Raw genomic sequence first — 23,626 nt, forward strand, 5'->3', positions numbered from 1 at the left:
CAGGACACCTACACCACCCGATGTCACAGGAAGGCCATAAAGATCATCAAGGACAACAACCACCCGAGCCACTGCCTGTTCACCCCGCTATCATCCAGAAGGCGAGGTCAGTACAGGTGCATCAAAGCAGGGACCGAGAGACTGAAAAACAGCTTCTATCTCAAGGCCATCAGACTGTTAAACAGCCACCACTAACATCGAGTGGCTGTTGCCAACATACTGACTCAACTCCAGCTCACTTTAATAATGGAAATTGATGGAAATTGATCAAAAATGTATCACTAGCCACTTTAAACAATGCCACTTAATATAATGTATATGTATATACTGTACTCTATATCATCTACTGCATCTTGCCATCTTTATGTAATACATGTATCACTAGCCACTTTAAACTATGCACTTTTATGTTTACATACCCTACATTACTCATCTCATATGTATATACTGTACTCGATACCATCTACTGCATCTTGCCTATGCCGTTCTGTACCATCACTCATTCATATATCTTTATGTACATATTCTTTATCCCTTTACACTTGTGTGTATAAGGTAGTAGTTGTGGAATTGTTAGGTTAGATTACTCGTTGGTTATTACTGCATTGTCGGAACTAGAAGCACAAGCATTTCGCTACGCTCGCATTAACATCTGCTAACCATGTGTATGTGACAAATCAAATTTGATTTGATTTGATATTGGCACGGTTTGCCGGCCCTCGACTTCCTCTCGGGCCTAACAACACCCATGCCAATATATCCTCCAAGCACCAGCTTCTCGGTCATTATCACTTAATTAACACACTAATACATGCATAATGCACACCTACATAACAAACACATAACGTGTAGATAAAGAACAAGTTGTAGCCTACGTGCTGGTTACATTAACTGCAGTCATACACTGAAATGTATCATGTCCATAAAGGGCCATCACCCATGGCAACAGGTGTCTCAGCAGTTTCTACAGTGTAAGTATAACAGAGAGAATTGGTTGAGCATCAGATGGAAAGCAAACCATATGTAGGCTATTCTACTGGAATCTCTCTGGCCATCTGACTTAAGGGACTTTGTAGCTCACCTGTCTTCTCAGAATTCTTGTCTAACTAAGTATTTCTTATCTAACCATGAAACCTGGGAGAAATGTTCTTTTTTGGTAAGAGTTTCTGTCATATAACAATAGTTGTTAGGAAGTCTGTGATTGTTACTGGCACAGATTATTGTTACTGGAATAGATATGTCGATATCTATAGAGATAGAGGTAGAGATAGATATTTATCATTTTTCCAAATTGAAATGATATGTGCATTAGGTCTCACCCTCTCCGGGAAAGGAGAGTATTCTGAGGGAAAAGACAAGAGGGTTGTAGAAAACAAATCTGGGGAAATGAATGTTTGCCTCTCTTAGCAGAAGTGAAGGAGAATACTTGTCCTTTCCTTAAGACTCTCTTTCTTTACACTGGTGTTTATTTTTACACCCAGAGAACCAAGGTCTTTCTTTACACTTGTGTTTATTTTTACACCCAGAGAACCAAGGTCTTTCTTTACACTTGTGTTTATTTTTACACCCAGAGAACCAAGGTCTTTCTTTACACTGATGTTTATTTTTACACCCAGAGAACCAAGGTCTTTCTTTACACTTGTGTTTATTTTTACACCCAGAGAACCAAGGTCTTTCTTTACACTTGTGTTTATTTTTACACCCAGAGAACCAAGGTCTTTCTTTACACTGATGTTTATTTTTACACCCAGAGAACCAAGGTCTTTCTTTACACTTGTGTTTATTTTTACACCCAGAAAACCAAGGTCTTTCTTTACACTTGTGTTTATTTTTACACCCAGAGAACCAAGGTCTTTCTTTACACTGATGTTTATTTTTACACCCAGAGAACCAAGGTCTTTCTTTACACTTGTGTTTATTTTTACACCCAGAAAACCAAGGTCTTTCTTTACACTTGTGTTTATTTTTACACCCAGAGAACCAAGGTCTTTCTTTACACTTGTGTTTATTTTTACACCCAGAGAACCAAGGTCTTTCTTTACACTTGTGTTTATTTTTACACCCAGAGAACCAAGGTCTTTCTTTACACTTGTGTTTATTTTTACACCCAGAGAACCAAGGTCTTTCTTTACACTGATGTTTATTTTTACACCCAGAGAACCAAGGTCTTTCTTTACACTTGTGTTTATTTTTACACCCAGAGAACCAAGGTCTTTGCTCTGCTTCTTGAAAGAAAGGAGCTAATCTGTCGCCTAGCAACACCTCCCACTCCTGCCTCGAAGCGCAAACGAGAGAAGATGGGGCAAGAGGGAAGGAAGGAGGGTTGATGAAAAAGACTGAGGGACGTACAGAGAGGTAGAGGGCTATGATGAGGTATGATGGTATGACGAGGTATGATGAGTTTGAATAGTGACATAGGACAAGCTGAGTCCATAGGACAGAAGACAACGAGATGACTGACAGTCTGAGAAATGCATGGCAGCGTAGACTGTGCGTGGTGCAGTTATTGACAATCAGTGTGAACCATAAGCGCTTACAGGAAAGTGCTATAGCTTCCAGTTTGCTTTGTTTGTGAATGCTTTCACATGTATAGCGTGCAGGTTAGGGGGTTTCACACACCGTCTGGATGTTTGTCTGGTGTGAATGCAGCCAGATTCCACGACAGCCATAACTAGTGGAAGTGAAGCGAACAAACGCCCACTCACTGCTTCCAATCCCCCGTCCTCCCTCAGCCCCCCTCTCTCCCTCCCTCCCTTCCTCTGATGATGCTTCCAGAGCCTGTAGTCTTGTACTTTTCTCTTTTTTCCAGTAGTCAGTTTATTTTTAGAACTTGGGTCTCAGAAGAGGGGGAGCAGTCGCCTAGTGCTGGGGGTGTCAAGCTCCCCCTCTCTAACCACTCCCCTGGTGGTTTTTGGACTATCAAAACCCACAGGGCATCATGAGGACAATAGGTCTGATGGCATAGTTTGAATGAAAAGATAGAGAGATGTTTTCTAATCTTCCATCATCATAAAGTTCCTTTTAACTAAGACTTTCTAGATGCATTATATGGTAAAAATGTGTTAAGAATGATTAGTGTCTTCTATGAAGGCCCTCAATATAATGGTTAGCATTGACATAAAGGAGTGATTGAATTGAACACTTGCAATCCACGTTATTTTATATGTAATATTTAATGTATGCGTACATAATATGTAAAAGCTTCCCACTGTTACATACCACCACAGACATTTCCACCCTCTCTTTTTCTCTTACTCCTTTCTCAGTAAGTTGGTGCTGATGCTGGGTTGCTATGGTGATGTGGTGTAGATGTCTGACATCATCAGAGACCTCCTAGTAGCAGTTTTTTTATTCACCCTCTATCAGTCAGTCTTTCCTGCTCTCTTTCTCTCTCTCTCTTGGACCATAGATTGGATAGATAGGAATGGATAGACATGCAATGAGCAGAGATGATTGTGTATCTGCTTATTGACAAGAGGGGACCAAAAATAGTGGAAGGACAAAGGCGAGACAAAGACATATAATCAACAATGAGAATCAGAGAAAATGGTGTTGGTGTTGGGTTTGATGATATGTTGAATAATTGTTCGAGCGAGAGCGAAGGGAGAAAGAGAGGTAATAATGTACCTTTCATTTTGGCTTTAGAATGAAGCTACACTACCATCTATACTTTCAATTCTTTCGGTTTTGTTGAGCCTCTCTCGAAGCTCATCTACTCTTCGGTTCATTGGCCTTTGCAATTTGTCATCATTTTGGATAACAATGACGAATTTTCTTGAGGTGCAGTGAATGCAGTGATAACCACATGACCATTTGTCCAGTTCATTCACACAGTACTAGATCATTCTGTCTTTTTTATTTCAACCCCACTCTCTCTCTGCTCTCTCTCTCTGCTCTCTCTGCTCTCTCTCTCTGCTCTCTCTCTCTGCTCTCTCTCTCTCGCGGATCTCTCTCTCTGCTCTCTCTCTCTCTCTCTGCTCTCTCTCTCCCTCTACCTTTCCCTCTCTCTCCCTCTACCTCTCTCTCCCTCTCTCTCTCTTTCTTTGCTCTCCCCCTCTCTCTCTCTCTCTCCCTGGAAGCCCTCTCTCTCTCTCTCTCCCTCCCCCTCTCCCTCTCTCTCCCGCTCTCCCTCCCGCTCTCCCTCCCTCTCTCTCTCTCTGTCTTTCTTTACTCTCCCCCCTCTCTCTCTGTCTCTCCCCTCTCTCTCTTTCTTTGCTCCCCCCCCTCTCTCTCTCTCTCTCTCTCTCTCACTCCCCCTCTCCCTCTCTCTCTCTCTCTCTCTCTCTCTCACCCTCTCTCTATCTTTCTTTGCTCTCCCCCTCTCTCTCTCTTTCTCCCTCCCTCTCCCCCTCTCTCCCTCTCCCTCTCCCTCTCTCCCGCTCTCTCTCTCTCTTTCTTTGCTCTCCCCCTCTCTCTCTCTCCCTCCCCCTCTCCCTCTCTCCCTCTCTCTCTCGCTCTCCCTCTCCTGCTCTCTCTCTCTCTACCAATTACCTCCTCTTCACTCATAGCTAATGATGACTGACCCTTTAACTCACTCTATCCATCAGCACCCTTCTCTCTCTAACCTGCTTATCATTGCCATTATGTTTCATAACTGATAATGCGTGTTGGAAGTGATGAAACCTGAGAAATAATCCCTTTAGAGGTGGATACTAAATTGGCCATTGATCATGATAAGGATATTGGTGTTGTGTTGTGTTTTTACAACAGCCAGTATGGGCATTTACAACACTGTCAAAGGGTATCAGAATTGTTTGGCAGAATTAAGGGCTTCCAGTTGGTGCACGGGAAACTTGGATTTGTTTATTCTGGAGAGGTCTGCTTCTCATCCTTTTCAATAAATACTGATTTGTGTAGGCAAAGGGCAAATAACCAAAAAGTTGTATCCTCCTTTTAGTGCCATGGATTTGGGTCTCCAAATCCACCTACTCCATGGTGAAATATCCAGAGGACTATATGGACATCCAAGCTGCAGATTTGTTGAGGTATCAACTGTCCATTTGCACTTTGTCAAAATACACTTCAGCTTCCTTTCAGTTGCACACCTTTCATAACAGTTTTTCCTTTTCTGTTATGTCTTCCTGCATAGCAGAATATTCTTTCAGCTCGAGCCCTTTTGCCTCAGTACGCCCACGCGTCCATAGCAACACATTGTCGTATCTTAGTAACCACATTTACGCACTGAGCAAAGAAATGGAAGGTGGGGTAGATATGGAATGGGTTATTATTCAAAGTACCACTGTGAAGGTTGGAAGTATTTGTAACATTCAATGTCTGATCGTATGAGGGAAAGGGAGAAAAGTCTTATAAAAACATTTCTCAAATGTGTGGGAATAAAACTACACATTCACTCACGAGTCCCTACTTACATAACTGTATGGATCTCAAATTCCCTGGTGTATAGAATTTACTTTTTTAAAATAGAGATTCAATATGTAATTCTATGGTATTTTTCTCTATCTAGCTGTTTCCAATCCCCTACAGTGGATAGCTGTGCCGGCTTCTTAATGCATTACCTTCGTTGAGATATTCAACATGTAGTTCAGGATATTACACTGACCTCGTGTAATTAACATATCCAGCAATTAGACCACTAATTTGATTTAGCTGATGAGGAGGTCAGTTAAAAATGAGGGAGATGATGTGTTGTTAGTGTCACTCGTAAGCCTTTTAATCTCATGTCCTAGGTGGTATCTTGAGGTCAATTCAATTCTCTACAAACAAATAGTGCAATTACCTCTCACCAACTGGTCTATCTTCGAGCATGTTCCTCTATTTAACCTCACAGATCCATTCATGGCTTCCTAGCTTCACGAGGTTCGGCTACAGATAACGGTCTACTTAAGAAGTTGATGATCATTCATCCAGGTAAAAATTCACTAAGCATCTTTTGAGTTGGTAACAATGACTTACAGTACCTGGTTGCTATTTTCTGATAAGTATTCGTGATTGTTGTTATCTATTTGTGTATCGTTATCATTTGGGTTTCTCTATATAGGAGCACTCTCTTTATATACAGGGCCATAGAGACCCCAAAATAGAATCACCATTTCCTGTCCCACCCCCCTACTCATTTACAATCCACTCATTCAGATCTGTTCATTTGTGTTGTCATATGTAACGACTATTTCTGATGACACTCGGATTCCACAGCACTCTCCTGATTTTATTAAGGGACTCATTTCAAAGGTAGGGCGGGAGTGGAGGGCAATGAAACTACCCTACCTAGACTGAGTTCCCTCCCTCCACCTATTGATAAAAAATATCCACAAGCATAATGGTTAAAGAGAACAAGAGAGCAAAATAGCTTTTTTTTTATCCAATAAAGCTGAAATGCTTTATTCAATTTGAGCTTTTGAGGGGTTGTTCACAGAAGATGGTATCTTATCAATTATGCATAGTTGCCATTTATGTCTTTACCCTGGTTACAGAGCAGGTTATGTGAGTTCTAGGAGAAGATGTCCTTAGTTTCTCTGAGTGTCCTATATGCTCCATTGGCTGTATTTCCTGGCCCAGTGATTGCATTACTGCCCCACTGACTCCCACCCCCACACCCAGCCCGGCCCACGGCGGAAGGTTTGCCCAGGAAAATGAGCTCATACCTGGGCGGAGGTGCCAAAGACAGGCCCACTGTTCCGCTCCCTACTGCCACCCCAAACACTCCTCCCCATGTCTGCATACACACTCACACACTGGCACTCACACACAACGTCACACTTACGCTCATACTCTTATTGCGCATGCACAAACAAAACACCCTCACACATACACATGCCCTTGTGCATACACACACAAACCCACACACAACATATTACCATCCTCCCACATGCCCACTGCGCGGGTACAGTACAGTCTGATCCCATTTCACTCAGGTTATTTCCTTGTCTCAGTGCCAACAGGAAATGCCATGGGAGTTGTACCACTCTGTTCCTCCCCCGTAACCCACATATTCCTCACACATACACCCTCCCCCCTTCCTCCATACCCCACAACACCATCATGTTGTTAACTATGATCTGTACCTCAAAGCCCTGAGCTAAGACAAGCATACTGATGCCATCTGGTTGGTGTGTGTGTTAATGTACAGTGCCTTCAGAAAGTATTTAATGGTCATTTTTTGGTCAAACATCTACACAAAATATTCTGTAATGCCAAAGTGGAAGAAAAAATGTAAAAAAAAGAATTAACTAATGAAAAATAATACACAAATATATCTTGATTAGATACATATTCATCCCCTGGGTCAATACACGTTAGAAGCACCTTTGGCAGTGATTACAGCAGTGAGTCTTTTTTGGTAAGTCTCTAAGAGCTTTGCACATCTGGATTGTACAATATTTGCTCATTATTCTTTTAAAAATTCTTCAAGCTTTGTCAAGTTGGTTGTTGATCATTGCTAAACAGCAGTTTTCATGTCTTGCCATAGATTTTCAAACAGATTTAAGTCAAAACTGTAACTAGGTCATTTAGGAACATTCAATGTCATCTTGGTATGAATCTCCAGCGTATATTTGGCCTTTTAGGGTTATTGTCCTGCTGAAGGGTGAATTTGTCTCCCAGCGTCTGTTGGAAAGCAGACTGAACAAGGTTTTCCTCTAGGATTTTGCCTGTGCTTAGTTATATTCCATTTCTTTTTATCCTGAAAAACTCCCCAGTCCTTGCTGATGACAAACATACACATGACATGATGCAGCCACCACCATGCTTGAAAATATGGACAGTGGTACCCAGTGATGTGTTGGATTTTGCCCAAACATAACACTTTGTATTCAGGACAAAAAGTAAATTCCTTTGCCACATTTTTTTACAGTATTACTTTAATTCCTTGTTGCAAACATGATGCATGTTTAGGAAAATTATGTATTCGCTAAAGGCTTATTTCTTTTGAGCTATCCTCAGTTTTCTCTTATTACAACCATTAAACTCTGTAACTGTGCACCATTGGCCTTATGGTGAAATCCCTGAGGGGTTTCTTTCCTCTTAGGCAAATTAGTTAGGAAGGACACCTGTCTTTGTAGTGACTGGGTGTATTGATACACCATCCAAACCCTAATTAATAACTTCACCATGCTCAAAGGGATATTCAGTGTCAGATTTTTAATTTTTGCCAATCTGTGCCCTTCTTTGTGAGATATTAGAAAACCTCGCTGGACTTTGTGGTTGAGTCTGTGCTTGAAATTCACTAGTCGACTGAGGGACCTTACAGATAATTGTATGTGTGGGGTACAGAGATGGGGGAAGTCATTCAAAAATCATGTTAACCACTATTATTGCACACAGAGTGAGTCCATGCAACTTATAATGTGATTTGTTAAACACGTTTCTACTCCATGCCATAACAAAGAGGTTGAATATTTTTTGACTCGACGTTTCCTCTTTTAATTTTTCATTAATTTGTAAAAATGTCTAAAAACACAATTCCACTTTGACATTATGGGATATTATGTGTAGATCAGTGACACAAAATCTCAATTGAATCAATTTTATATTCAGGCTGTCACACGACAAAATGTAGAAAAAGTCAAGGGGTGTGAATACTTTCTGAATGGCCTGTATGGCTTCAGGCGCTGCATGTTACATACTAGCTGTGGTTATTATTTGTTGTACGTGTTAGTTTGTGTATCCATAGTGCCTCTGCATCTCTCAAGTCTATGAGTTCATTGACAGGGAGAGGGAAGGCAGGTTCAGTAGTCAGGAAGAAAAAACCCCAGCAGATTCCATCACCTCAGGTTGATGCTATTCCTGTCTCGGCCTGGGAGAAAGATCTGTGTGTCACAATGCCACCTTGTGGCTGTACTGGCTACAGACTCCACTCTGGGCTGATTGCGTAAGACTGCGCGGCGTATGAGTCATCACCCTTGAGTGAGGATAGATTGAAGGTGTGTGTGTGTGTGTGTGTGTGTGCGTGTGCAGTGTTTCTGTGTGGTGTATGTGTGCGTGTGTTGTAAGGAGAGGAGGCTGCCTGGGCGGAGCTAGCAGCAGCGGATGAGATACACGATGAAATTAGGGCTTTCCCGTTTTTTTGTGGGACTGTAGAAGAATCACTACGCAAGGAATACGGCTTTAGTCATCCAGGGGAGAGGGAGAACACAGTGGCTGTGTTAGATCAGTATGCCACTGGTTGTCTTGTTATGCCTCACATATTAAGGCTAATGAGTCTTAAGTGCTGATATATCTAGCGATACCTTCTGCCCTCTCTCTTTGTTCAAGTGATTTTTCCATTCTCTCAGTGGTTGTCACACAAGAAGCCCAGGCATCTGTTCTGCAGCTGTGGAAAGACACAGAGCGCCACTGGCACTGGAGCATATTGGATCTGGGGGGGTGTGTGGGTATTTCCATTCAGAAAGGTCAGCTAGCTATGGCCATACCACACTGGGAAATGAGGAAATACTGTATGGAGGAAAAGGAAAAACAGGAGTTGAAGAAGTAGGAGAGAAATGGGACTATATTAAGAAAGAGGGTGACATGGTTAAACAATATGAACAAAAGGCAATGGTTAACACGTGATTAAAATGTATATCGTTTTATTTTGTATCAGCTTCCTGGACAAAGATTACAACAAAATCATTAATGTGACAAAACTACAAATGATGAGTGAGTGAATGAGTGAGTGAGAGCTTCAGCACTAATACTAGCTATGATTTAGGCGAGAGAGGGATGCAGGAGCGACAGGGTGGATGAGGAGGTTGGATCTGAGTGGTTATTGAGTCGTGTCCATGGACGATAAGGATTGAAAAGCTGAGGAATGAGAGTAGCATGAAAACACAGGCGTGAGAATGGGCCTGCTCAAAGCAAGAGAATGACAGAGACGGGATGAGAATGATTAAATAATGTGTTGTTCTTTATCTTCAATTGCAGGGTGTTTCTGAAACATGACAGGGGTTTGTACTAAAGGTTACTAGGGTAATTGTCCCTATTCGGCTCAAAGGACCATGACAAATGAGCAGCGTGGAGCAGTCGAAAAAATATACTTCAGGAGACTTCAGCTAAGAAGCAGGGAACAAAAATGGACGGTGTGTGGGCTGGGGGAAAATTCACTTCGTAGTATTGATGTTTATCAGTCACACGTTATTGATAAAGTATTCATCTTTGGAAATGTCTCTTTACCTCACTCTATCTCAGCTTTCCCAGAGGGTTGTGATTTGAGTTGTGTGTTTCCTTTGCAGGTCATGAAATAGGAGAAGCTAACAAACGTCTGACATCATGTTACAGAATCTGACTGTTCTGTTTATGACCCCTTTCAATTCTAGATTGTTCTGTGTGTCCTGTTTCTCCTCTCTTGTATCTGTACTGTGTTTCTCCCCCTCTCTGTCTCTGACTCTCTGTCCTCCCTCTAGAAGGCATAAGGCCCTACGTAGATTGAAAGTCGCAGAGCCGAGCTGGTCTGGTAGCTCAGGAGGGGGTTGACTGACACCATCTCCAGGTCCAGTGTGTACTCCTGGGGCCCCGTCACGGCCCGGGCTAAAACCAGCATGGCGCTGATGTTGTTGATTTGCTGAGAGAGACACAGAGATGATAGTGAGGTTAGTCAGGGTCCGTCGTACTCTCCTAGTCTAAAAGTCAAGCAAACGTGTCTTACTAAGTCCTGTTATGATGCAATGTCTCAAAACTCAATGCAATATAATATGTTTCTAGACCTCCTCTGTCATCATAAATTCACAAGTTTTATCGTCATATATTGACAAGGTGGATGGGAGGGTGACCCAGGCTAGTGCTGTACAGGGGCTGTTACACTATGGCTGTGCTCACTCTGATGTAGAAGTCTCCGTCGTGGTCTCCAGAGCGGATACGGAAGGTGTTGTAGGCTCCGGGGTAGACGCTGGTGGCCTGTATCTGGAAGATGTCTGACGGGACGGAGCGCTCCGACGTGATGCTCATGTAGCGCTGGACGATAGAGAAGGGTAGGTCTCGACAGGCTGGCTTGGTCACAGGACAAACACAGCGACTAGAGGAAAAATAGCAGGTTTTAGTCCTCTGGAGAGATATGTGAGTTGTGCCATAGTGGCAGTCATGTTGCATAAATCATAATTTCCTGAAATTTGACCTCATGAACTAGATGACTTGATGTGGTACTTTTGATTCTGTTTAATTTATATTAAAACATAATATTTGATATTGATCACTAAATATTAAATATAGATTACGTCCTGTGATATTATCATGCTTGTCTGCAACCTGGACCCATGGGTAGATGTAACATAGTAAACTAAAATGCGGGATGCTCAAATTAGTATATGTTACGTTTGGTATGTTATGTATTTAATTGTGGATGTCCATCATTCATTTCATATGATATGTTACGAATTACAATTAGTATGATATGTTATGAATTACAATTAGTTGTGGCTAACGTTAGACTAGGGGTTAGGTTTATGGGTTAAGGTTAGGGTGTAGCTAACATGCTAAGTAGTTGCAAAGTAGCTAAAAAGTAGTTAAGTAGTTGCAAAGTTGATAATTAGCATAAAATACTGAAGTTGTCCTTGATGAGATTCAAACACACAACCTTTGGTTTTTGCCTGAGGTAACCTTCTATCTTATGTAACCATACCAAACATAACATAACATATCATACTAATTTGAGTGTCCCATATTTTTGTTTACTATGTTACGTCTAGTCTATGAGACCAGCCTGCATGTCTAGATAAAATATTAAAAAGATTAGTTGATAACTCAACCACTAGAGGGGTATATTGCAATATGAAGGAGCATGGTGAACTATCCTCAAACCAAGATGGATTACATTCAACTGTATTTGAACAGTGGCCATTTCCCCAAGAGATTTTCTGAAGCAGTTTTCATACAGCCAAAAAATGCTGGGGGAAATGAACTACTGTCCACACCTGTTATCAATGTAAGACTGGTTTCAATCTTCTAACAGCATTCTAATTGTACTGGAACATGTTCAACTGAAAAGATCACAGAATTGGACAGAAATATGGAAAAAGCAATTGGCGCAATCTTCGAAATAATGTGAGCTATGCTCCATACAGAAGTTGATGATATGTTGAGATTTGTGCCCACGGCATAGTTTGATAATGGGGAAAAGGTGTGTGTGTGTGTGTGTGTGTGTGTGTACCCATGTTTTAATAAATGTTCACTCACTTGTCAGATACTTGGACGTAAGGGCTCTGGCAACGGTTGGTGTCCACACACTGACTGGCACCGTGGATATTCACACACGTCTGTCCTTCAGTACATTGGTGCTCTCCGGTCTCACACTCATTTATATCTGGGGAGGAGAGGGATCGATTGAGGGCCGGAGAAAGAGAGAATTGAAATGAATCGAATCAATTAGAATACTTTATCGTCCACTAACAACGAGGACAACGAAAGAACACACAGGCACAGTTAGCTGACAGTGAGGTGAAGGATGGGAAAAGGTGTTCAGAAAAACATTGAGAATGAGAACAGATGTAGAAGGTGCTTACCCTGGCATAGTCGAGTGCCCAGCAGCTGGTAGCCTTCTGGGCACTGACAGGAGAACTTCCCGGGCTCATTGACACACTGGAACTGACACAGGTAACTAGAGTAGCTGCACTCGTCTATGTCTGCAGAACGATGGAGGGAGAGAGAGGGGAACAACGTTTACGATCATAGCACAGCTGTTTTAACCAAGAAACAGAAGGGCAGCTTTTAATAAATGCAAGAAAGAAAGAGCAGCTTTTCTTTTCAGATCAAAGCACTGCTACTTTAATTGACATTATAGAGACAGACAGGCAGACGTATCCTCTCACCATTGCAGGCAAAGCCGTCAGGCCCAAGCTCGTAGCCCTGGTCACAGCGACAGAGGAAGGTACCGTAGGTGTTATAACACCGCTGCTGACAGGGGGCGCCCATGTCACACTCATTCACATCTGGAAGGAGGAGGAGAGGGAGAAGTCTATCAGTATATCAGTCAATATATTTTCTAACATCAGTCTGGATAGCCTGGGACTCTCTGTATGTGGGTGTGTGTATATCTGACCACGCCTTACCAATACAGGAGCGGTTGTTGCCGGCCAGCTGGAAGCCTGGTTCACACTGACAGGAGAAGGAGCCGGGGACGTTGACACAGCGATGCTGACAGTACCTGTATCTGCACTCGTCAATGTCTGACAACCCAGATGGAAGGAGAGCATTCAGAAACAGTTCCAGAGAGAAGGTGGAGATTGAGTTGACCAACCAGGTCGTTATGGTGAAGGAGACTTTGACTCAAGTGGCTTTCCTGGTTAAATAGAGGTCAAATAACATGCTATAATGACTAAGGAGAAGTTGACCTATACGGTGTATGTGACAAAACATATTAAGATATTAATTGTGAATACATTAAATTACTTTCCTGGTTAAATAGAGGTCAAATAACATGCTACAATGGCTAAGCTTAACCACAACAATGAGGTGAGACCGCAAACAGCGAGTTGGTGTGACTCAGGCCAGTGGTTAGGCTGGTTAGAGGGAGTCCTATTGGTTGTCTCTCAGGCCAGTGGTTAGGCTGGTTAGTGGGTGTCCTATTGGTTGTCTCTCAGGCCAGTGGTTAGGCTGGTTAGAGGGAGTCCTATTGGTTGTCTCTCAGGCCAGTGGTTAGGCTGGTTAGTGGGTGTCCTATTGGTTGTCTCTCAGGCCAGTGGTTAGGCTGGTTAGAGGGAGTCCTATTGGCTGTCTTACCGATGCACTCGGTGCCAACCTTACGGTAACCCTCAGGACACTGGCAGGTAAAGGCTCCCGGCGTGTTGATGCACTGCTGGCTGGGCTGGCAGTCGTGTTCATCTTTCTCACACTCATTCACATCTGTGTGTGAGATATGGTAAAACAACACAATGTATTTAGTCATATGGATGTTAATACGGTTGAGGCACCAAAAGCTGCCCCATATTGTTCAATCATTATTCCTGTCTCATGCATTTCCCATCAACAACCCCTATCACCCCGACTCCAAGAACAACAGGACAAGCAGTTCTCTCAACCAGTGGTGGAAAAAGTACTCAATTGTCATACTTGAGTAAAGGTAAAGATACCTTAATAGAAAATGACTCAAGTAAAAGTGAAGTCACCCAGTAAAATACTACTTGAGTAAAAGTCTAAAAGTATTTGGTTTTAAATATACTTAAGTATCAAAAGTAAATGGAATTGCTAAAATGTACTTAAGTATCAAAAGTAAAAGTATAAATCATTTCAAATTCCCTATATTAAGCAAACCAAACAGCACAATTTTCTTTCATGTTTTTTTATTGATGTATAGCCAGGGGCACACTACAAGACATCATTTACAAACGAAGCATTTGTGTTTAGTGAGTCCGCCAGATCAGAGGCAGTAGGGATGCCCAGGGATGTTCTCTTGATAAGTGTGTGAATTGGACCATTTTCCTGTCAAAATGTAACAAGTACTTTCGGGTGTCAGGGAAAATGTATGGAGTAAAAAGTACATTATTGTCTTTAGGAATGTAGTGAAGTAAAAGTAAAAGTTGCCAAAAATATAAATAATAAAGTAAAGTACAGATACCCCAAAAAAGTACTTAAGTGGTACTTCAAAGTATTTTGACTTAAGTACTTTACACCACTGCTCTCAACACTCTCCGTCCTATAAAACTAAGAGCAGCTGTCCTCATGTGAAATCTCCACATTCCAGTACCAGCTATCCACCCCCCAGACAAATACTCACACACACCCACACAAACTCCACAAACCCCCCCAACACACACTTGATACAACCACCTGTCCCACACTAGTCTGCACTCATCCAGACTACATGCTTATTGCTCAATCACAAACAAGGCACGCACACCTTATCCAGTCCCCTGCAGCAACCTGTCCACCCCCCCTCCCTCCCTCCCTACTCTCTCACCCACACAGCTGTCTCCCTGGGGCTCATAGCCCAGAGGACAGGGGTTGAAGGGCTCTCTGGCGGTGCTCTCCAGGTTGGTCCCAGGCTGGCTGGGGGGGTCTGGGGCTGGGATGACTGAGGCAGAACGGGGGAGGCACAGGTAGCCCCCGTAGTGGTTGAAGCACTTCATCTCCCCCTTACAGGCCTCAGGAATGGTCTCACACTCGTTTATGTCTGTCGGGGGAGAGGGAGAAGGAAAAGGACTGAAAGACAGGACTGGTTTCAAGTTGTAATGCTCTCACTCGTTGCTTACAACTGATGGAGGGAAGAGAGGAGATGGGGACATGAGGATAATCGAGAGCCATTACCTTTGCAGTGCTGAGTCTGAGGATCCCATTGATACCCATCTGTGCATTCCTACAGATGGCAGGAGACAGAGAGCGAGAGAGTCACATGCACTGAACAATCCAAATGACCTTTCATTTGTAGCTATTAGGTACATTTTAAATAATGGCTGTGTCACTCTAACAGGAGGGTACCTAGTCATAGGCACAGAGGGGGAAAGATACAGTGGGACTCCAGAGTACAGCGGAGGTCAACAAGAAAGAGAAGAGCAGCTGCAGTACAAAAGGGGTCAAATTATCAGTCTGGTGTATGGTGGGCGGGGAAGACAAGATAGAAGGGGAGGAGGGAGGGAGAGAAAGAGAGTCCTGGAATACCCATCCTTACCGTGTAGGTGTCACTTTCTGTAGGTGGCTGTGAAATAGCACTGCGGAGGAACACAGACACACACAGGATCGCCGCACACACGCCCTGCATGCTCACGGACTGACTGGCAGATAGGACCGGATCACACACGTAAACACACACACAGACACACCCTGGCACAGCCGGCGGGTCACACAGGTAGCGGTGCCTCAGGTCAGGACGAGAGAAGCTGCCGGCTTGTTGTGGTGCTCAGAGCAGCTCAGCGGTATCTGCAGAGAGAGACGGCCGAGAGAGAGAGTTACTTAGGAGACTCATTAACCTGGGTTGAGAAGAGAGAGAGTTAATTAACAACCTAGGTTGGAACAGCTTTCAATTCATCCACTTAATTAAAAAAAACATAACACTCTGGCTGTGTGTTGACATCTAACAGTGTTCTGAAGCCAGGCTCAGAACAGAAGTCAACACACGCAACTCCCTTATGGCTCAGACGTCGGTCATTATTTGCTAATCGAATGTGTTCCCCCCTGAATCCCCGCCAGTATGATGGAGAGGAAGCCCGTCTCCCCCTGCTGGTGAAAGGTCAACATAACGACGCGTTCCATCCATCAGCTGAAAATAATAAAGTCAACAGTGTGGAAATCCTTTCATGTCAGCTCTCCATAGACAGCCCTCTGTTTCCCCACAGGCCCACTGTAACTGCACACACAAACGCTCACACAACAAACCTACAGTATACCAGAGTGAGCCATTAAACACAGCGCCTACATCTCAGGGTATTGTCTATCAATTTCAAGACATTACCTTCCGTTTCCCCAGACGCCGCAAGCTCTGACACAGATTTCTGCTCTCTAAATCACCATCGCTGTCTAGTACCGCGGAATCCATTATTGTCTGTCTCTGAGTCTGGCATCGTTCATCATCATGGCTAGTGTGTTATTCTTCGAAGTACTGCATGTGGTGTTGGAGAGGCTGCTTTTTTTGGGAGACCAACCATCCTCCGTTTAATGTTCTTGGAGAGTGGAAGCACAACTGTTAAAGTAGACCCTGTACCTAGACAAATAAATCCTCTATTCCAGCTCCCTCAGACAAAAACCCCCCCAAGAGAAAGCAATAAAACATCTCTGAGTAACCGTTGTTCGTGCAAAAACCGTCAGTTAGAATTTGCTCCAGGCAAAATAATATATGAAGAGGAAAGTTATAATCATTGCTTTCCTTACACGCACACACACATTGGTGAGACTTTTGTATGCTGTAATACTCAACCACTTGTCGCGCCCCCATGCGCGCGCCACACACACTAACCTCAGAGAGGCCAAGCAAGAAGCCACAGAGCAACGTGTGTACCCACACAAACATGCTAACTGTCTTACATCACACTCCAAATGTAGCCTAACCTTCCTTCTCAAGCACCAAAACAAATGTTCCACTGAGTTCCCAGGACAACTATATACACAGTCAGTGCACCTGTCACAATTTCACAATCTTTCAAACACTTCCAAAAGTGAGGTATTTTAGTGGACCTTGCATCATGTCATCTTCAATAGGTCTGCATCGTATGCAGGAGTATACACACACTGCACCCCTGGAGACACACTGTACCCCTGGACACACACTGTACCGCTGGACATACACTGTACCGCTGGACACACACTGCGCCCCTGGACACACACTGCACCCCTGGACACACACTGTACCGCTGGACACACACTGTACCCCTGGACACACACTGTACCCCTGGACACACACTGCACCGCCGGACACACACTGCGCCCCTGGACACACACTGTACCCCTGGACACACACTGCGCCCCTGGACACACACTGCACCCCTGGACACACACTGCACCCCTGGACACACACTGCACCCCTGGACACACACTGCGCCCCTGGACACACACTGTGCCCCTGGACACACACTGTGCCCCTGGACACACACTGTGCCCCTGGACACACACTGCGCCCCTGGACACACACTGCGCCCCTGGACACACACTGCGCCCCTGGACACACACTGCGCCCCTGGACACACACTGTACCCCTGGACACACACTGCACCCCTGGACACCCACTGTACCGCTGGACACCCACTGTACCCCTGGACACACACTGTACCCCTGGACACACACTGTACCCCTGGACACACACTGTACCCCTGGACACACACTGTACCCCTGGACACACACTGTACCGCTGGACATACACTGTACCCCTGGACACACACTGTACCCCTGGACACACACTGTACCCCTGGACACACACTGCACCCCTGGACACACACTGCGCCCCTGGACACACACTGCGCCCCTGGACACACACTGTACCCCTGGACACACACTGCACCCCTGGACACACACTGTACCCCTGGACACACACTGCACCCCTGGACACACACTGCGCCCCTGGACACACACTGTACCCCTGAACACACACTGTGCCCCTGGACACACACTGCGCCCCTGGACACACACTGTACCCCTGGACACACACTGCGCCCCTGGACACACACTGCGCCCCTGGACACACACTGTACCCCTGAACACTTATACAGCCACAATATGAGGACATGTCAAAATCCGCTTTGGCACTGTGGTTCTCTTATAGCGGGGGATAAATCTGACCTAAAACCACCAAAAAACAAACTGTCCGCCAGTTGAGAGTCCAGTAACTCAGTCACCCAGACCTGTGAGCAGCAGGCAGACGTGGGTAGGTGCTGCGTCGCCGCCGCTGACCAGTGAGCACCAAGTGGTGGTTGGACCTCTGGAATGCCCGTGGCAAGGATGTGGGCTGCAGTTCCCAGTAGGGATACCCTGCCATCACGGTGTTTCTCAGAGTATCAGGTTTTGGGAAAGCCCCCCCATGGTTCATGTAGGACAGCTGCTGCCAACCCTACAGCCTCTGGTCTCTGAGTGGGAGGATGGTCCATCACTCTGACAGTCCTCCACACACCAACCACTGGTCTTTCCATTGGTTGTGATTCTGGTTACAACAGGTGTCGGTGAACAATGCTACACTTGACATTTACCAGTGTAGCATTGTCTACCATGTACAGCAGTACACATTGTTCACAGAAATACAGTAATTATATGGTCCTGTATTTACTTGGATTGAAGAGGAAATTCTGCAACTCTTGGAGGACAGTGGATGTTGATACAGATGCTGTCTTTACTTGGTCCAGGTGCATTCCTTATATTACTGGCATCCTGTGGAGGCTGCTGAGGGGAGGACAGCTCATAATAATGGCTGGAACGGAGCAAATGGAATGGCATCAAACACATGGAAACCATATTCCGTTCCAACCATTACCACGAGCCCGTCCTCCCCAATTAAGGTGCCACCAACCTCCTGTGCTAGCATCAGTAGTATCTTAACTCCTGCAACAGGGGGCACCCCTCTCCTCGAATCCACACCGTCAGCAGAATGACCAAGCAAAATAACAGCAGGGTCATAAAGAAATGACTTAATGGGGACTAGACAGAACACACAGCGAGACCACACACACAGTTATACACACACACACAGAGCAACATACACAAACACACATAGACCATACGCATGCATCTACACACGCACACACCGGTGGGAGACCCAACCAGAGATGGTCGGGTCTTGTGATGTGTATATATAGCCGGCTTTGATCCGTTCTGCTCCGTTGTGCATGGAGCTGCTCTCTCTCTAGCACGGTGGCCCGGTGGGCTCAAGCTGTGCTCTGTTCCCCTCGCTGCACTGAACCTGCCACCTTGCGGGCCAGAACCTCTTATATGTTATACCAGTAAACTCCTGTGGTGTGAGATTTCTCTCATATTGCCGGACAGTAGAACTACAGAAAAACCATCATACATAACAGTTCCCCAATGGGCACAGGGCTGTAGTCTGATGGAGAGGGAAGCTAGTGGGAGCCAGGCATGGAGAGCTGGCTGGGCCAAAGTGATACAGTGGGTATCATGTGTTTACCCCTCTTGGATTTTTTCACATTGGTCTACACAAAATACTCTGTAATGTCAAAGTGAAAGAAAAAGTCTATACCTGTCAATACAGGTTAGAAACACCTTTGGTTGTGATTACAGCTGTAAGTCTTCTTAGGTAAGTCTCTAAGAGCTTTGCACACCGGGATTGTGCAAAAAAAATTATTTCACCTTTAACCAGGTAGGCTAGTTGAGAACAAGTTCTCATTTGCAACTGCGACCTGGCCAAGATAAAGCATTGCAGTTTGATATATACAACAACACAGAGTTACACATGGAATAAACAAACATACAGTAGAAAAAAAAGTCTACATACAGTGTGCAAATGAGGTAAGATAAGGGAGGTAAGGCAATAAATAGGCCATGGTGGCAAAGTAATTACAATATAGCAATTAAACACGGGAATGGTAGATGTGCAGAAGATGAATGTGCAAGTAGAGATACTCGGGTGCAAAGGAGCAAGATAAATAAATAAATACAGTATGGGGATGAGGTAGTTGGATGGGCTGTTTACAGATTGGCTATGTACAGGTGCAGTGATCTGTGAGCTGCTCTGACAGCTGGTGCTTAAAGCTAGTGAGGGAGATATGAGTCTCCAGCTTCAGTGATTTTAGCAGTTCGTTCCAGTCATTGGCAGCAGAGAATTGGAAGGAAAGGCGGCCAAAGGATGAATTGGCTTTGGGGGTGACCAAAGGAGCGCGTGCTACTGGAGCGCGTGCTACGAGTGGGTGCTGCCCATTTGCCCATTAATGTTTTCAAAATTTGTCAAGATGTTGGGGATCGTGGCTAGACAGCAATTTTCATGTCTTGCCATAGATTTTCATGCAGATTTAAGTCAAAACTGGGCCACTCAGGAACATTCATTGTCTTCTTGGTAAGCAAGATTTAAGATTTAAGTCAAAACTTGGCCACTCAGGAACATTCATTGTCTTCTTGGTAAGCAATTTTAGTGTAGATTTGGCCTTGTGTTTTAGGTTATTGTCCTGCTGAATGGTGAATTCATCTTCCAGTGTCTGGTGGAAAGCATACTGAAGCAGGTTTTCCTCTAAGATTTTGCCTGTGCTGAGCTCCATCCTGTTTCTTTTCATCGTGAAAAACTCCCCAGTCATTGCCGATGTAAAGCATACCCATACCATGATGCAGCCACCAACATGTTTGAAAATAAGGAGGCAGTTACTCAGTGATGTGTTGTGCTGGATTTGCCCTAATCATAAGGCTTAGCATTTAGGCCAAAAAGTGTATTCCTTTGCCGTGTTTTTTTTTGCAGTATTACTTTAGTGCCTTGTTCCATACAGGATTCATGTTTTGGAACATTTTTATTCTCTATATTTGTATTCTTCTTTTCACTCTGTCATTTAAGTCATTATTGTGGAGTCACTACAATGTTGTTCATCCAGCCTCAGTTTTCTCCCTTCACAGCCATTGAACTGTGTGTAGCTGTTTTAAAATCCCCAATGGCCTCATGGTGACATCCCTGAGCAGTTTCATTCCTGTATGGCAGCTCAGTTCAGAAGGACGACTGTATCTTTGTTGTGTCTGGGTGGTTTAATACATAATCACAGCATAATTATTAACCACATCATGCTTTAAGACATATTCAATGTCTGATTTGTTATTGTTACCCATCTACCAATCACTGCCCTTCTTAATGATGCTTTCAAAAAGCTCCCTGGTCTTTGTACTTGAATCTATGCTCGAAATTCAATACTTGACTGAGGGACCTTACAGATGTTGTATGTATGGGGGCAGAGGAAGGGGCAGTCATAATAAAAAATAATGTCAACCCCTATTGCACACAGAGTGAGTAACTTACTTGTAACTTATGTGATTTGTTACGCCAAATTTTACAGAATACTTATTCAACAACTACATTTTAGTTATTCATTTTTTAACATTTGTAGAGTTTTCTTTTCACTTTGACATTATGGAGTAATTTGTGTAGATGAAAAAAAATCACAACTAAATCCATTTCAATCCCACTTTGTCAAAACAACAATATGTTGAAAAATCAAAGGGATGTGAATACTGATGATATGCTGTAGTAACTAGACGAGATGACGTGTGCTGAGGGCAGGAGATGATCGACACACGGTGGGTCAGAGGGGGGAGTTTGGTATTTTAATAGTTGACCCTCCTCGCCGTGCCTCTGTGCTCTCTCCTGAATCACTCTAGTCAGACCAGCCTTACTACTAATTTTGGCCTATGAATGTAGAATTCTTTCTGTCAAATGTTAGTAATTAAGAGTACATAAACACAGTGATAAAATGGCGCCCTGCTCTGCACAGAAGTGGTCTGTAAGGGAATAAGAAGGCCGTGTCCTGTCCTGTGATGTAATGTGTGTGTGTATGGGAGGGAGGGTGTGTACAGAGTGTTTAATGCCATTGGGTGGCACCTGTCTCTCTAGTTTGTGGTTGTCCCTTGGTGTGGCCATATGGTAACGTAGGCCTGTCTGCTCCTCCTCACACTAAAACAAGTCTTTCCAGCAAACAAATCCTGTACTTAGGGTTTCATCCAAGCTGACCATGTCTGGCAGGCTTTTTCATGAATCAAGTTCGCAGGAGATATTAGTAGACTTTGCGATTGTGACATTACATAGTTGTGAAATAGTAGTTGGATCTGTACAAGAGTTTTGCAATACATTTCCATTTACAAATACAACTACTCTCTTACACATGCTCTCTGTCCCTTCCTCTCCCTCTCTCTCTCTCTCTCTCCCTCACACTCACGTACACACAGGGCCTTGCCACCTCAGCTCTTGTAAGGATCCAACTGTAGCCGTGGAGGTTGAGTGGAGAGCAATGGTGTAGCTGTGACGTGTCCACCCCCTCCAGGAGCAGAGGGTAAGAGGCACGTTTTTCTTTGTGACGTAATACACTCACGCACTTGGTTAATCTCTCTCTCTCAATCACAAAGGCTCTCGTAGACACACCCGCTCCCTCTCTCTCTTTCAAACCCGCACACACACAAAGTCATTGTGAAACATGGTGAACTCACAGGCAAGTCTTCTTCCTTTGTGTGAATTCGTCTTCTTCCTGTTATCTTCAGGTCCCTGGTTTGAGTCCGTGTAGTGCTGTTCTAGTCCCCTGGCGGTTGTGGTCCCTGGTGTGGTGTGAGTGTTGAGAGCTGAAGTGGTCCCTCTATCTGTCCTGCTCCTGCCTCTATGGCCCTGAGAGAGTGAGTGGGAAGATCGACAGCTGGAGCAGCTGAATGCATGCAGGGGAGGGCGAGAAAGAGAGAGAAGGAAAGAGGCAGAGAGGAAAGAGGGACAGCCCATTCCTACCCCCCCTCTGGCCCCCTGCACTGCCATCCTCCACCCTCCCACTGACCCCCCCTCCCTGACCCCCCAGGATGCAAATTCCTGGTCTGCGGCCCAAATTCCAAATCCGTCCAAATCGCAGGCGGAACAACAACTTGCATAGATTCACACACACTCCCCCTCCCCCCTGTGCCCCCACTCACAGGTCACACAACGCTCCTGGTTTCATTTAAAATCACCCCCCACAGCTCGCTCCCCCAATCTATCTATCCTTACTTCCCCCATCTTTTTCTCTCTTTCTGTACAGCCACTAAATTTTCCCTCGCTCCGGTCCAATCTGACACAGGCAGATATTTATAGCTTGGGAGAGAAGTTGGTGGAATGTGGACAAAAATTAGAGCGAAGGAGAGAGAGGAGAGACACAAGCCTTCTTGGAAAAGTAGTTAGCTTTTCTAACTACCAGTAAATATTTAAACTGGAGGTCTTACAGACAGACATGTTTATATGTAGAAGCATAAAAAGACTGACCCTGAAGTAATCATCATCCATTTCTTCAAGAGGTTTTGTTATAACTACAGTACTACTAATACTTTTGCAACACATTTCCTTTGACAATTACATGAAAGCTGTGTACTCCGGGACAGCTCGACTGCTGTATACAAACAGTGAAATATGTTCTTCCTTTTTACAATATTATTATCTTAGTGTCCATGTTAGTTATAATTTATAGATATTACGTTTTTGCTGAAGTGCAAATCCATAATTGACATGGATATGAGCAGTACCATTATACCTACTTAATCAAGGTTTCAAATCAAATCAAAATCAAATTTTATTAGTCACATGTGCTGAATACAACAGGTATTTCACCTTACAGTGAAATGCTTACTTATGAACCCC

At 44.2% G+C, this 23,626-nt stretch overlaps 1 protein-coding gene across 1 annotated transcript; it reads right to left on the reverse strand.

Annotated features, from left to right (window-relative positions):
- Positions 1-9,507: 9,507 nt before the first annotated feature.
- On the reverse strand, positions 9,508-22,695 carry LOC120062333 (EGF-containing fibulin-like extracellular matrix protein 2). Its single transcript, XM_039012217.1, has 11 exons — positions 22,465-22,695; positions 15,530-15,777; positions 15,169-15,217; positions 14,822-15,034; positions 13,645-13,767; positions 12,975-13,091; positions 12,735-12,854; positions 12,429-12,548; positions 12,103-12,229; positions 10,750-10,945; positions 9,508-10,495 (listed from the first exon to the last, which is right to left on the reverse strand). Exons 2-11 carry the CDS (start codon positions 15,617-15,619, stop codon positions 10,334-10,336), a joined length of 1,317 nt encoding a protein of 438 aa, XP_038868145.1. The 5' UTR covers positions 15,620-15,777; positions 22,465-22,695; the 3' UTR covers positions 9,508-10,333.
- Positions 22,696-23,626: the final 931 nt, after the last annotated feature.

Source organism: Salvelinus namaycush, chromosome 17 (genome assembly GCF_016432855.1).
Source record: "Salvelinus namaycush isolate Seneca chromosome 17, SaNama_1.0, whole genome shotgun sequence".
Classification (NCBI taxonomy): domain Eukaryota; kingdom Metazoa; phylum Chordata; class Actinopteri; order Salmoniformes; family Salmonidae; genus Salvelinus; species Salvelinus namaycush.